Source organism: Sporothrix schenckii (assembly GCF_000961545.1).
Source record: "Sporothrix schenckii 1099-18 chromosome Unknown Cont49, whole genome shotgun sequence".
NCBI classification, from domain to species: domain Eukaryota; kingdom Fungi; phylum Ascomycota; class Sordariomycetes; order Ophiostomatales; family Ophiostomataceae; genus Sporothrix; species Sporothrix schenckii.
In genome coordinates, this window is record NW_015971150.1 from 1,419,512 (window position 1) to 1,435,292 (window position 15,781).

The 15,781-nt window shown below is 50.8% G+C and overlaps 2 protein-coding genes across 2 annotated transcripts; one reads left to right on the plus strand and one right to left on the minus strand.

The window, feature by feature from the left end:
* Nucleotides 1-2,743: 2,743 nt before the first annotated feature.
* SPSK_05600 (uncharacterized protein) lies at nucleotides 2,744-3,318 on the plus strand (the record flags this gene model as incomplete). The annotated part of the gene is made up of 2 exons (XM_016732343.1): nucleotides 2,744-2,842; nucleotides 2,896-3,318. 2 exons carry the CDS (start codon nucleotides 2,744-2,746, stop codon nucleotides 3,316-3,318), a joined length of 522 nt encoding a protein of 173 aa, XP_016582967.1.
* A 2,927-nt stretch (nucleotides 3,319-6,245) lies between these two features.
* On the minus strand, nucleotides 6,246-6,578 carry SPSK_05706 (uncharacterized protein; the record flags this gene model as incomplete). Its single annotated transcript, XM_016732446.1, has 1 exon — nucleotides 6,246-6,578. One exon carries the CDS (start codon nucleotides 6,576-6,578, stop codon nucleotides 6,246-6,248), a length of 333 nt encoding a protein of 110 aa, XP_016582968.1.
* Between the last annotated feature and the right edge of the window lie 9,203 nt (nucleotides 6,579-15,781).

Sequence of the window (15,781 nt, forward strand, 5' to 3'; positions counted from 1 at the left end):
GCCGCCCCCCTCTTTCGGTCGCTCCTTCCCCTTACTCAGTAAAAACAGCCAACGAAACAAGTGGATTTCACGCCTAAATATTTCGCTCACGTGCCACGGCGCTCACAAATTTCTACGGAGCACGCTTTTGTGCCTGCGAATGCCCTGGCCTGGCCTGGCCCATAATCTTACACTAGTTACCGCCTACTCCGTCTACTAAAAGACTGCCGTGTCAGGCCTCCTGTCTTACGGCAGGCACCGCGTTGGGACACATCTTACAAAAGCCATAGGCGTAGAGTGCACTGGCGGGCGTGGCGGAAGGGGGGAGGCGCTCTGTCATCCGCCCTTTCCCTCCCGTTTCTGTTGTGTAATGTGACGAAATTTGGAAAGGACGCTCGGATGACTACCGCTCGCGCCTGCCTTCGTAATCCGTACATACTGACGAGTCCAAAACGTCAAATCACAAATGCCACGAGAAGCGAGACACTTGTAATCCACGAGACACTCTTCCCGGCGGAGCGTGGTGAAGGTGTGCAGGCACAAGGCCAGTGACAAAAGGGTGGGGAACGGGACATGAGGCAGCCTCTATTTCAGCACACATGCACAGGCGTCTTCGGCGACTAATGCAGGCTGAGAGGAACTGCAGAAGTGATTGAGAAAATCCAGCACGGCGGAATCAAGAAGCCTGTAATACATATACAGCCAATCCTCGCCACCGCATCCAGGGGCGACAAAACTGTTTACTTTTCGTTGTCGTCATTCGCGTTTGACCTTTTGCTTACTGCTTGGCATTTCGAACCTCCCTCGCGTTCCGCGCGCCACTGTTCTTGTAGCTGCCCGGTGCCTCGGTAGGCTGCTTCTTGCACATTATTTACCGGATGTGCATGCCACCAGTCTGTCACAAAAGGGGACAGAGTGTCCGCCAACGATGAACGGACAGCATCTCTCCGCTCGCGCCCCTGCCCTGTGGTCTTTGTTCTGCCTCAGCGCGCGTCGCTATTAGCCCACTATTTTGCCTCTTTCATGGCTCCCTTTGTAAAAGTGGAAAACCATCAGAACTCGAGCCCGGCCTTGGTTCCCTGGTTCCGTCGTTCTCTTGTCCGTTGTTATTTGGCTAGGCCTGTTATTTAACCCTGTTCGCGCACCCACGGCCTATCAACAACAAGAAAGGCATCTCGTTCCGCCTTCCCCCCCAACTGGCTGGGCTCTTGTTACGCGCCGAAGATCGCGTCATGCACAGACCCAACAGACCGTCCCACTGCGCCTAGTGTGATTGCGGGTGTGATTTCGGGAAGAAAAGCGAACTGCACTGTGCTAGCACGACGCACTCATCACTGACAGAGGCGCGTTTGTCTTGTTATCACACAATTGTTCCCAGGGAGCCACAACCACCGATGGCAAGACGAAATAAAAGGATCAAAGCAGCAAGCAAATGGAGTACGGCGGAAAATATTGTAATTCACAGCTGTTAATTGCTTCAAAGCTGGTGTTCTATCCAAGACAGCAACAGAGCCATTTCTCTTTTGGTCGAACCTTGAAAATAATTAATTTGCCTGTTGGTGGCCGGGAAGTAATATGAACCGGCCATTAAAACTAGGAGTGTATGGTTCCTCTTGTAGAGCGTATATGGCAAATAAGTGCTTCTGTTATTTGTGCCGGTTAAGGACTGTTTGGTTCTATTTTTGCTATTTCTGTTCGTTGGTTGTTGTAGTTCGTTCTTGTGAATATCTGAAATCTGTGTAATACCCAATATTTATCGTCTAGATAAATCTTTCTAGTTGTTTTTAGAAAAAAGGAAGACCAAGGTTTTTTCTCGCTTTGGTGCGTTTTTTTTTTAAGAAAAAAAGAAAAGAAAAGAAAAGAAGAAAAGAAAAAAATCGTATATGTTGACATAAATAAACACAACATATAAAAACAACAACGAAAGACAAGTGTTCACTTGATATTGCACAAATCAATATATTCAGTTTCCATCAACTATCCCAGAAAACCCTTATCGTCACTCTTACGATCAGCCTTGCGTTCTATGTGTTGTGTTTTGTCCCCTGAATGGTCCTCCTACGTCGTAATTACTCGAGTTTTGAACACATGAACGCGAGTTGGTTCTATTTCTGGCGTCGTTGCCTGTTCTACAGCGACTTTCCAGCGCTACAGCGAATCGGGAGCGTGGGTCTTTGTCGAGATCAAGTACCACGCAGCGCGAAACTCGGTGAAGCAGGTACAAAGCCCCCCAAACGTTTGGGTCGGAAGTGGGTTTTATCCGCGGCCAAACGGCCCCACCCGCCACACCTGCCCACTTGGGCCTCTGGCTTGGTGGCTTGGGTGGCTTGGAAGGTTGCTTCAGTGTTTGTTGGCAAAGCTCCCTGGCGCCTTCCCGTTTGTTGCACAGGTTCTCAGAAAGGAAATGAGCACGCAAAATATCTCTCCGAAGTGTTTCCAACCGACGTCGTCTGTTCCCCAAACCCCCCTCCTCTTGCTTGCAGCTTTCCACCACGACCTCGATGACCATCGCGACGTAGCGACACGGACACGGAGCACATATTGCGCTGCAATCATTCGACGAGGCAGGCTGCTCTCGACTTTGCTGCCTTCCATGCTTGCCTCTGTTGTGCTCTGAACCCGTCTGGGGCATTTTTTTCTTTTTGTTTTGCTTCCCCCCCGTTACCTTTGCCACTCCCAATACTCTTACCACTCGGCCAGCGGCTACACATTGCGACCGACGATAGACGACGGCGGACGGCGAAAACGACGACAGACAGCGACGATGGGCAACTGCAGCTCGTGCCTTGGAGCACGGCGTAGGAGCGTCTACGAAGAGGTGAGCTGGGGACGGGATTGGTCAAGCAAGGCGTCGTCGCCAGTGGTGCGCAGAACGGACGGAGACTGACAAATGGCTGCCGCTGGCTGCCGCTGCAGGACGATGAATCAAGGCTGCTGTTCGACGATGCCGACGGCGCACACTACGGCAGCTTCGGCGAGCCGACGATGAACGACCAGGACGATGCGCAAGAGTCGCAGCGCGAGTTTGAGGCGCTCCAGAGCGTCGTGGCCCGCACGTCCGACAACATGGTCGATGTATTTGAGATTGCCCCGCCACGGCCGAACCCGAACGGCATTGCGGCGCCGTATGCTGCACTCGGCATCCCCGACAACCGTTTTGCGCAGTACCAGAACCTGCTCGCGAAGCTCTCGGTGACCGACGAGGACGACCCGGACGCCTGCATTGAAGAATTCGACAGTGAGACGACACAAATCCCACAGGCGTACGTTGACGCGCTGCCGACACAAGTGGACGCGGCCGGGCCGTTTGTGAGTAACTTTACCGACGCTGCTCCATAAAACGGAAGGATGAGCAATGTTCCGTGACACGGCTCATTTTGGTCTTCTTCGTCTCTCGTCTACGTTGACTTCACATACCGCCGACCTGTTACGAATGCGTTTCTCGCAACCTTTCTTTTCTTGTCCATCTGCACACGATTGCACGCATCCACGCAACACAGCACAGCATTTGATATTATTGTTTCCTTTACCGTACGCCTCAGGCAGCAGACGGATGAGTCTGGGCTTTTCGTCCTATCCATCTCGGCCTTCCCGACGGCGGGAGACCGCACTGTATTATATCGACACTGTTCGGCCCTTTTCTTTCCAGTATTTCCTTTGTTCACTTGATACCCGTCTTAGTGTTACAATATACAATTTCAACCGCACAAGCACACGCCACAACTGCAACTGCAACCACAATCGAAGCCAAGCTTATAAGCCAAGCATTTGGGACGGAGGCTGAGGCTGAGGCCACCATCGGGACCATGACTGACCGACTGTGCTGTGCTCCTTCCGTCCCCGCCTCTCCCCACGCCGTGATATGTTCTAATTCCCGCCGATATGATGCAGCCTGGACAGTTAGCCGCGAGCCGTCCTGGCTGCCTTGGCATCGGGACTACCGCAGATCTGTCGTTCAAAGGTCATTCTATGAAGGTTATTTGACGAACGAACTAGGCAGACTCCTGGGCCATTGGTTTGTTTTTTTATTATTTATCGTTTTGCCCGTTTCACCAATTTGCCATGTACGACAAAGTGTGTCAACCTGCGTCCGCCTCACCACCTTTCGACGCGCAACAGTCACCAGCTGCACTCACATTCCACCTCCCCAAACTACCCTTAGCCGCGTCTTTCAGATGCCCCATATCCGGGCCTCAGCACCCATTGAGCATCGGCCACGTGCGCATGCTGTCGATGTTGCTTCTCAGTGGAGACCCTAGTCCGTGGCTTGCAGTTCTAGCTTCGTTTCCTGCTGTGGTTTTTCCCTTCTGTCATTCTACTGTTCTTCGTTCTCCTTTGTTCTTCTCTTTGCTATACACTCCTGCCCACTCGTCCCTGTTGTCGTTCGTCACAAGCGCGCTGATCTGAGTGCTCCGGCTTTCGGGAGGGATTGAGCTGGTCTGAGTTTGACAAGCCAGGCCTCTGGGCCCGGCCTGTGGACGGCCTGGAGGGGTAGTGACCATCATCACTGGTGAACCTCGCTGGGATGCCTTCCTGTTCCTTGCCGTTCCAGTCTCGTCCGCCGAAACCTTCCTGGGCAGTTCATGTGAGCCTCTTGACCCTGCATACGTCAGCCTTCTTGGCCACTACGAGATCAAAACAAACAACCCTTGTACGCGGTGCTTGCTCCGACGCCCCTCCGCCGCTCCCCGCTTCAGACTCTCTTTTCTTGCTGTTTTGCCGCGCTGCTGCAGCATCTGCTTGCCTGTTGGCGGGTAGTGGCTGTTTGGAACCACCGATTCACTGAGATGCAAAATACTGCAGTCACCCATCTGTCCTTCTACACAAGCCTGGGTAGACTAAGTATTCCAGTCCTTGCTCCAAAAACAACAGTGGCAACACCGTTTCGCCTGTTCGTTACCTACGTCACTGGTCTTCGATCTCGAATCTCCGCTTGTTGGCCCCCAACAGTCCAAGTCCATATTTCCTACGTCCCTTTCGTCCGTGGCTTGGTGCCGCCATTGTTCCAAGCCAAACAATGGCGTGCCGCTACATACACGTACAGTCACATACAGGAGCGCGGGCATACTGCGGGTGGCAGGTGCCTGTTCCCTGCTGTACTGTTCTATGTGACTCGCAAGTAAGAAAGAGGGGAGCATCCAGTGTCGCGTCACGCTCTCCCGTGACTATGCGGTCCTATGTTGGACCTATGCGGCCCTGTTCAAGACAACCGCTACCACTTATCTGTCACAGCTGCTCTGTACAAGACAAAACTGTCGACACGGCGGCACCATCAACACGGCCTAGGGTCAACGATGCTGATGATGCTGTACAAGCGCTCGCCTCTCTGGTGCCTGTCGACAGGCATGTCTGTAGAAGAATGCGGTGCCACTAAAACTCCAAGTATGAATGACAAGCCAGCACAGAGCGAAGAGCAGAAATTCGAAAACGACGTTAGAATCCACCAGATCAAATTTATCGAACAGCAAATATCCTTTCCATGCCCCACCGACGTGAGGGAAAGAATGACGGCGCAGAGATGCCACAGGGAGCTACACAACGTCCTCCAGTGCAAGCCACAGCAAACGCAGCAACGATAATATTCAAACGATGAAAACCAGGGGTAAGCAAAGAGCGGCAGGCACAAAATGCCCAGGATAAGACAAGGCCAACTTGAACATCAACGACAATTAAACACAACGACCAAAGATGCAGCAAGACCACAGGCACAACAAAAATAACAAGTAGCAAAGCAAGTGCAAAAACAAGAACGGAAACGAAAACATGAACCATAAAACAACAAAAACAAAAACAAAAAAAAAACGTCAGAAAGTAAAGATGGGACAGACTGCCAGCATAAAGTGGCTATGTCCATGGGAATAGGTACAGAAACGCACACGACCCCGCCGCCAATACAGCTCCTTCAACCGCGCTGCAGCGTCTCCGTTGCACCGGCACCGCCGTCATCACCACTACCACAACCACCAGCAGCATCCCCAAGGAGAGACAGAAGCCATTTGACATGCACCCTGCCCTGCATGCGTCCTCGCATTCTCTGTCGTCGTCTCCTGCCATCGCCTTGGCCAACACGCACTGCTGGGTACAAACGTGGTGTTAGCAGGATGATGTAGCATCGAATCTTCTCGCCGCTTCGCTTTGGTCTTCTTCTCGACTTTTTTTTTCTTGGCCGAATGGTTCCCACCCGACAACACGCAGAACATACCGGTTTGTCCAAACATCTGACACGTTCCGATTGGCCGATTTGTCCGCGGCTGTACAAGCGCCGTTCAAGCCACGCTGGCTTGCCGGGTGACATGGTCCTGGTACAGCTGGTTCACCCGCTCCTCAATCTCCATAATGTCTTGCTGCGTCTTTTCGACCGTGGCCGGCCGGTTGCCCTCGTGCTGCCAGCGCTCCACATCTCGCTGCAGCTTCTCGAGACGGCGGTTCTTCTTTTCAATCTGCTCGCACAGCTTGCACGTCTCGTTGCGGTACACGGTGGCGTACACCAGCTTGAGCCCGCACGTCTCGCCGGTGCGGTACTCCTTGGGGCACTGCTGGCGGAAGTTTCCCCACTTCCAGTAGCCGCATGTCCAGCGCGTCTGCTCAAAGTAGCACATTTTTTGTTCGTCTCTTTTTTGTGCGCTTTGCAGTCTTGGAGGGACGAGTATAAACGGACCGTAAGCGTGTCGTGTCCTCGGAAGCTGGCTAGTCGGTTACGCTTGGTCGTTGCTGCACCCTGTGGTCCATTGTTAACCCTTGTTGCCCTTGTTGCCCTTGTTGCCCATGCTGTCAGTGTCCGCTCCGTTGTCCACCCTTGCTTGATCAAGGTGTGTTTCTGCATGCCGTAGCAGGGTTTTGCAACATGGGGCATCCTTGTCGCGCATCCATTCGGGAACGTCTGGGGACACCCTCGTCCTGGCTTCCCTCCTCTTTCAGTCTTTTTGTCTTTCGGGTCCTTTGCTCGTTGCCTCGTCGATTTCTGTAAAGAGAAAGACGTCTCCTGCTGTCTTGGGTGCAATGTGTCTAGCTCCTTGTGTTGTGTGTATCCTCCACTTTTTTGTTCTTTTTTGTTTCGTTTTGGTCTCCATGTTTCTTTCTTTCCTTTTTCGGATGGCTTTATTGACTTACAAGACGAAGGAGGATGGGTTGCCGGGACTGTTAACGACAGACGACCGAGTTCCGAGTCGCAGCAAGGAAACAATGAAACAAGTAGCGACGGGGCAGTGAAGGGATTTTGGCTTTTGTTTGTCGAGATGGGCTCAGCCGATGGTGCTTGTGTATGGATGTGTAGAGACGGATATTGAAAACGAAGGCAAGGCTGGGCGAGTAACAAAAGACGAGGAACGGAGGAGAGATCGAGACCATCTGATTTTGATTTTGGTCTTGGTCGTTTTGTTGTTCTGTTTGATGCTCAGGCAACACGACGGCGCGGGTTACTTATACTTTATTTTTTGCAGAAGAGAGCCCTTTCCCATCTGCAGCCGTGCTTGCTGGAAGGGAAATAAAAAAGAAATAAAGAAATATACACAAAACAGGAAGCAGGAAGCAGAAGCAGAAACAGCAAAAAAAAAAATGGCGAGAGTGGATACGCTTTGCTGTGAACAACACATCGGGCAAAAATAAAAATAAAATAATCGAGCCCGAGCCAAACTGCAACGCCATCAAAGGGAACGAAACAATGGCACTGCAAGGACGGTGCAGGGAGGGGGGGACATTTCGCTGTGACTGCGTCCCCCCAAAGGGGGGTGTGGAACAGACCAAAGAAAAAGAAACCAAATAAAAAAAATTTAAAGACACAACGTGCAGGAATGAAGTGGTAAATAAAACTTAAAGAAGAAATAAAGTTAGCGGCAATCACAGCAATTGTATGCAGGAAAGGAGAAGCTGGGGGTGTTAGCTGTTCCGTTGGCTTGCTGTTGTTAGTCGGGGTAGCGTTGAATAACAAAAACGGCGGTACAGAGAAAATAACAGACAATTACAACAATCGAACGTCTCAACAATACAGACTGTATTGGGAGCTGTATTCTGTTTTTCTTTTCTCCCAGCATATCCACTGCCCGGCCTATGCTTTCTTCCTCGTCTTTGCCTTTTATCCTGCTCAACGCGCATTTTGATGGAGCCACGTCGATCATGGCACAAGAGCTCCAACCCGTCTTGAACCTCCCCACTATTACGCAGAAGCCACAGCAGGACTGATTGTGGCCCTGATACCATGACAGGGACGGACTGAACGCACCACTGCTTTGTAAAGTTTTACTACAATCTTCGATATGTGAAGCTGGCGCGGTGAATTCAAACACAGTCGGAAACAAAGGAGACAATCCTCGTACAGCCGCTGCTAGAAGTCGACTCTGTTGTGCGGCCCGGCCAGCAAAGCATGCAGTCTCCTCCATCCTCTGCCTCTCCCTCCTCTTTGTAGCGGGATGTAACGGCGTCCGAAACGGGCAGAGCCTTTTGTCGAATTCTGAGGCTGACGGGGGCCAGCTGTGGGTTAAGGTTCGAGGGCGGCCCATGCAGACGACCGCCCCCCTCGTCAGACCTGTTTGCAGTACGAGTCTTGGCCGTGGCATGGCAGGCCAGGCCAGGCCAGGCCCGAGAAATTTTTAAATAAATTAGATAAAAAGAATAAAGAGAACCATGTACATGCAAAGGTCCAAGGCCCCCAAAAGTGCTGGAAAGACCAAAACGGCAAACGTGAGCAGCATCGCTTCAAGCGTGGTATTTTTGGCCGCGCTCCGGAGCTACGTATACATCTATTTTGATATCCCCAGCCACCGGTCCTTGCTTTTTTTTGTGCTCCTCTGCTTTCAATGATACCTCGCCTGTCTTTCGCTGTGCTTCTGGCCATCCGCTTTCCGATTATCTCGGAGCCGAAATTCATGTCGCTTGGGCTGAGCCTGCGTTGCCTACTGTTTTGGTTATTTTATTCACTTGCTTTCTTTTTCCCCCAGCGGCAAAGTCATGCCCGGCCACGACACTTACTGCACTTCGTTTTTATTCGCGCAAGAGCATCAATTTTGTATAATGTAGCCGTTTTCTGTTATCGTCGGCCAAGCGACCAGAGTCCACACCGACAGCGAGCGAGCGGAAGAGTGCTTCGGCTGGGAAGCATTCCAACCACATATCAGCATCGACGTGCATGCAAAATGTGCATGTAGCGGTGCATGTCCGCAGTTCCGGCACAGAGGTGGCGTTTGTCTGCACGTACGAGATACGAAATGCAGTCCCTAATACACGAGAAGAGAAATATATATGGGCTGGCCGAGCAAAGCACATGGCTTTCGACGCTGCTCCACTGCGTGCTGGGGTGCATGCTTTTGATGTGTTCGTTTACATCATCAGCGTGAACGTCTGCTCACGTGGAGATTGAGACTATTTTGTCTTGCCAACACAAAATCGAAGCATGCTAGCAGCCGTGTTTTGCAAACAAGATGGCTTGCTGTTTATTGTCTCCTGTCTTAAAAGTGTATTAATTCAATCCTGTGGTCTCGCATATGCTGCAGGTGAATATCAACGCGAGGGACCACATCCGAAGGCAGCACAATACGTGAGATGAGACATAGCTGAGCCGATTCGGGACGCTCTGTCTCTGGAGGGTGTCCTCAGGTTTGTCGATGGAGAATCCCCCGTTTGGTCTCTTCTGGCCAACTCATCCCATCACACTCCACCTGCAGCAGGCAGCGTCCATCAGACCAGATTGCGTTGAGTAGAGCAAGGATACATGTATGTGTTGTACTCAATGTGCACTTTTTGCGCTTCCGCAGCTTCATGCAAGCTCGTTTTTGTTTCTTATTTTTCTTTTTATTTACCTTCACCGTCTGTATTATGGAGTTGCATTACAGCGGCTGCGGCATCTGATCCGGTTTGTGAAGTTCAAAACCGCTCAGACCGAGTTGTGTCTCACTCGCCATCTCTGGCTTCCGTCTGGGCCTCCATTTCCACGGAGGGTGGTGTGTATCTGGAAGAGACACTGGTGTGTTCATGTCGAGAATGCCATATTGGTCGATGTGCAGGACGGCTGCTAGAACGATTCGATGCCAAAAAGGTTCTCGACGAGGAAAGAAAGTATGGGTTGCAGTCTATCATGAGGTAGACGTTGTCGAACGTCGGATTACCCGGCGTCGAGACGATGGCCTCATGGATGTGCAGGCGTCCTTTACACCAGCTATCTGCCTGCATGGGCTTTGCGGATCGATGTTGGGTAGGTGAGAACCTGACAATTTACCGGGAAAATGCACGTTGCCACTGAAAACAACAGCTTGCACGCCTACGACAGGTGGACGGGCCCGCCGTAGCGCGAGATAGCACCGTGTACAGGTCCCTAGGAGTGCCATATATTGCGTTGCTTCAATAGAAGGTCAGAGCCACAGCATTCTAATCTATGGGCTGGTGGCTCGTTTTCCGTGTTTTGATTTTGCTACGACGCTGCGTTCCTCTCCATGGCCCCCAACCACTCCTTATGAACAACAATAACAACGACAGAAGGGGCCCAACGAAGGAGGAACGAACCCACGGAACGCGGCTGGTCAGCCGTTCTTCACATCCTCTTGCCATCGAGGCCGTCCTGACCGTCATGTCTTAACATGCCTCTGTAGACTAGAGTCACCTCCTCCACTCGTTGACCTGCCCACACACACTTTGCTCACGACAGTCCTGCGGGCAGCAAGCAACGTGGCGATGTTTGAGTAGTTGCTGAGTCCTGTTCTTGTGCATTTGGAAGACCTGCGACTGGCATCATGCAGGTCGGTCTCCCAGCTGTGCAGCGGCGCTGTTCGCGTATGCCTTGACACGACTACGTGCAGAGAATATGCAGTCTCTGCAGAGCACGCAGACCATGCAGAGCGTGCAGAGCACGTAGAGCGTGCAGAACATGCAGAAACAAGTACCCGTACTCTTTCGTGTACTCAAGGTAGCAGGCAGAAGCAGAATATGCAACGACAACAATGCACACTCCCTTCGCCTTGATATCTTCATTCTATTTCTGGTTGATACCATCCCGCATGTATTTGCTGCACGATTCCTGCCTATTATCCGTTCCTATTTTCCGTTACGTTGTCCGCGGTTGCTCAATACGACTCGCTCAGGCCCCCCCTCTCCTCGGCACGCCTCATCGGTCTATTGGGGTGTACCACGGCATGCAACATTCAAAGAAAAGAGGTGACTGTTCGAGTGACACACCACGCATGGGAGAGGGAGGGCGGGAGCCCCCGTCCAGACGTGCCAGCTCATAGCCAGACCAGGGGGGGAGTGAGGGAGGGGAAATGGGAACGAAAGGGACCAACCGCGGGACATGCCCGCTAGCTTGGACAAAAAAACGTGCAACGACGAAGAGGCGACCCGGGGGGTGTAAGAGAAGCTAGAGAGAGAACGGGAAAGTGGGAAGAGGGAAGGGCAGACGGGAAACCGGAATGGTGGCGCGTATAGGCTCCCGGGCTCATGTGAAGAGCCCGCCTCCCACTGTCTCAGTCTCGAGCAGCTTAAAATAATGTGCTGCTTGACGGTGTCAATGGACTCTCTTGTTTGGTGGTGTTTCTTTCGAGCGTCTTACATTTTCAAGTGTGGGTGGAGATGAACGGCGCGAAAAGGTCGCCAGACATTGGCACGAGGATCCTGCCTCTGATCGTTACCTTTTTGTTAAAACGAGAGTATGAGTCTCGAGCCTCGTTTCTTGTCGCCAAGATCAAAAGCCGGCAAATATGAACGGTGCACCACTTCGTGTGGATGCATTCAAGCGCTATTTACTTCATGTGACTGAACGAAACCAGAGATTGATGGTGGCTAATCCTTCCGTGTGTCCACATCCTTACTCACTGCATTATCCTTCTCTCATATGATTTTTGCCCGTTGCAGACGCCTTCGTAAATGCCGATTGGAGGACTTGTTTTGGCGAGGGTCGCAGATTGCTCAGACGATATGTATTGCCAGCGAAGCATTTACCGAGAACGCCAGAAGCTTGGGTTGCTATTGCACCAGCACGCTTCCTGCCTTGCGGTTTGGGTAAAAATGCGTGACAACGAAGCCCATGCTGAATATGTGGCGAAGAGGTAAATTTCTTGAATAGGAATATGGGAATATGGGAATATATGAGAATGTTACTTTGTACGAGTGCCACCATCCATCTATGAACGGATCGTTCTAGAAACAACATGGTCACTGAGGTGGCCGCCCTTAAGATCATTTATTTGGCTCCTATTTGTTTTCAGTTTGTTTCCCTTTCTATTTCAGGCAGCGCTATGCTCCTTTATCTCTACGTAGCCTCGAATTACAAGGCAGGGGGGCGGGATAACCGTGTGTTGTGTGAAAAGAAGAGGCGTAGTCAATGTGGGTGCGGGAGGGAGATATTGGCCGCTTTCTGACGACCACATGCATGTTTTGGCCGCGTTTCTGTTTCTTTTTTTGTTTCTTTTTTAAGTCTCTCCTGATGATGGCCGTCGTTATGTAATTCCTTTCATACCTGGGCGTGCTTTTGGTGATTTTTTTTTGTTCTTTTCCATAGTTTCCTTTTCAATAAACGGTGAACGATGCACAGCCTACTACCTAACTTTTCTTGGCCTTTGCATGAACATGTGTATATATTTTTTGTGAAAAGTAAAATACATCCAAAGACAAAACAGCAGTCATTTGTAAAATCACAATATGCTACAGTCGAAGTAGGGCAAACCTTGCTAGTTGGGATTTAGCGGGCAGTCGCCATCCTCGTTTTACAGGGGAAAAGTGAGGCAGCCAGGGAAACAGCGATGGGGGGTGGTTGCCTCTGTGCACAATGCTAGCGACTTTTCCTGTCCGGGCCTCCAGAACGGGCCGTGCCGGCTCCCGGATAGTTCATAACACGCAACCCACTTTTTTCGACCGCTCGTCAAAACTAAACAACTAGTGATATAGTCTCACACAAGTAATATTTTCTAGTAAGATGGAGGCTGAAAAACGCGAATTTGTAATACATATCGAAGTCGTAAAAAAAAAAACTTAACTGCTGTTTTGAATTGTTGTTGGACAATCGTAATAGACTGCGCACGAATTACCAGTTGAAGAACGTGGGAGCGTGTTTGCGTGTCCCGCGTAAGACATCGGGAAAGTGCTACAAAGCAGGCTGAGCAGGTCAGACTTTTGGGCCAACAGAAGGCCAATCTAGCCGAAAAGGCTGGCTAGAATGGCCAACTGACAAGTCCAGTACGCAGTTAGGCACAAATTGACCAATTGTACTGACAAATTGGAAAATGCGACATACAGCAGGTAAGGACAAAGCCTCCTTGGAATTTTGCTTTCAAAGAATTTTGAGCGAGGAAAGTGTTGTGGCTGGGGGTGCTACTGGCGCGTGTTGGTTTTTTAGCCCCTGAAAAGGAACAACAAAGCCAACAAAAGCGGACATAACAATGTTGAGGTGACACTTTCTCGAGTCTTTGAAGAGCGAAAAAGGTCACACGTAAAATATAATGGTTGATGCCCGACGAACGCGTTTTTGACACTTTTCACGAGCCGTTTCTCATACTTTCTCTTGCCTTTGTCTTGCTCTTTGTTTTGTTTCGAATTGGAAGGATTGTGCGCAGCCAGTCAGAGCACGGCCGCCCTTAACAGTTCCTGTGATTGGGCAAGAGGACCTTCGAATTGCATATGCCACCCTGGGAAGGCTCGCTGGACCAGCCAGACAAGTTTGCTCACAGACAGTGTTATTGGATGATATCGGGTAAGGCTTCGCATTTAAAGTAATGTCAGTTGATAACGATTGACATTGTCATAGAGACAAAGAGGACTGTCCCAGGTAACGTCTTATTGCAATTTTGTCTTTCTGTAAACGATCCGTAAATTTTAAACTGGATTTGAGTAGCTGTTGGGAGAGTACACCATAGCGTCTCCTTAATTTTTTTTTTTTTTTTTGATTTGTGTTGAACTGACGACGTCCTCTTTCCTCTAATGATCCCCCCCACCCCCGTTGTCGTCTTTCCACATGTCCCATAATGATGCTTTCTTGCATGTTCTGACTTGGCATGTTTGTCGCCCGCAGGCGCTGTCGTTCAAAAAGAGGAGGCAGCTTGTAGTGGGTGGTTGCATTTTTGACAACAGGGCCCATCTCGTTCGCGGTGTTAGTTGCTGCCTGATCAAGTAGTACGGTGATATGCTGCGGTCTGATAAGGACCGGGGGTTGTTGAAGTGGCCTGTCCCGATTCGGACATGCCAACGAAGAGCGACGGCAAGCGAGAAGGGTTCGCCTTCTGTTGGAAAGGAGCACGAGGAATGGCCGTAACAAAATAACAAGAAAGAGAAGTGGGATGAAAATCAGAAAATGAGATATGACATAAATTTGAAAAACGAGGCGGGCAGAACAAATGACCAGGCAAGTTGATTTTGATTTGAAAAAGAAATTGTCAAGATTTAATTTTACCTAGGTGAGCCCGATTGCATCAGTCATCGGAACGGGCACACAAAAGAGCAAATGCATGGGTTCTTCGCTTCGCTGACTGGCACAGGCAGGTTCTCCCCACGCGGCGCGCATATGGCGGGACAAAGCAGCCCCAAATCGAAAGAAGGAATACAGGTCTAGCAATTTCAGCCGGGGACAATAACCTAACTAACAACACCCAAAACCAAGTCAAGGCGAGGTCAGGACAGGACAACGCGTGCAGAGACATGCAGACGGCCGCATAAGACGCGACCGCCCGCCGATGTGATGAAAAAGAAGGTGGGAATGGGTGGCAACGAGTGTGAATGAATGGGCTTTTTGGACTTCTTCCGTCTCTTTTATTTCCTTTTTTCCTTTTTTCCTTTCTTTTGCCAACACGTCAGTCGTTCACACGGGGAAGGGCGGACTGGGCGTGAGCAACAGCTGCTAGTGTCCGCCTTCGTATCCCGTGCACATCATTTTGTCGCCCGACGATGTTATTCCAACAAGCGAAACAAAGAAGACAAAAAGAAAGAAAGAAAACAACGACCTTTTCCAAGTCCTGCCCAGTCAGTGTCACTACGGTACGACGAACGAGGCAAGTTAATACTGTATTTTAGACACGAGAAACAAGACACTCACCCCAAAATTCAAATTCACTTGACCAAAGGACAATACGCGGAAGGCTGCGATGCTTGTGAGTTAATCCCTTTCTAAATGTCTGATTGGCATAGAGCGCCCAAGGCTTTGACGGCGACAGAGGCGATTCTGAGCAGGCATTGGCTGCCGCTGTGACGAGACGGCAAGGCCCTACCGGCCTACCTGCAAGGCCTGTAAACAGTCCGCCAATAACAGGAAACCTGGCCGCATGCAACATACAGTATGAGTGCGTGCAGTTCATGGCTGCCCAATGGACGACACGATATGGGGTCGATCACCCACCGTCAGGCGTTCAATCAGGCGTTCAATCAGGCGTTGCTGTAATTGTGTGAGTGTGTTGTCCTGCGACTACTAGCCTCACAGCGGCCTTGGGCGGGTTAGCACGCTGTCAACACGCTATCGCCGACCACCAGCGCCGGAAGGTCACCTGAGGCGATGAATGACTAATCTCGGAAGAAGCACGTCTCCCATCTAAAACGCGCCATCTCCACTTTTCCCCGTCACGTCAGAGCGCATTGCGCCCCAAACACATCGCCCCAAACGTCCTGAGAGCTAAGACGACGATCGCCAAATGGTGCAAGCAACACCTCTGGCACCTGACCCAGGCTGCCGTTTGAGAACAGAGGTGCTTTGCGCAATCAGCCGTCCTCATTTCACGTTTCTCTCGCGCGCACATATTTTCCCTATGCCGTCCTTGTCGTCCTCGCTGCTTTTCGCTACAATTTTGTGACCTCGTCCATCGACTTTGTTGCTTTCCGATACTCTCTTCTTGACCTGTCTATG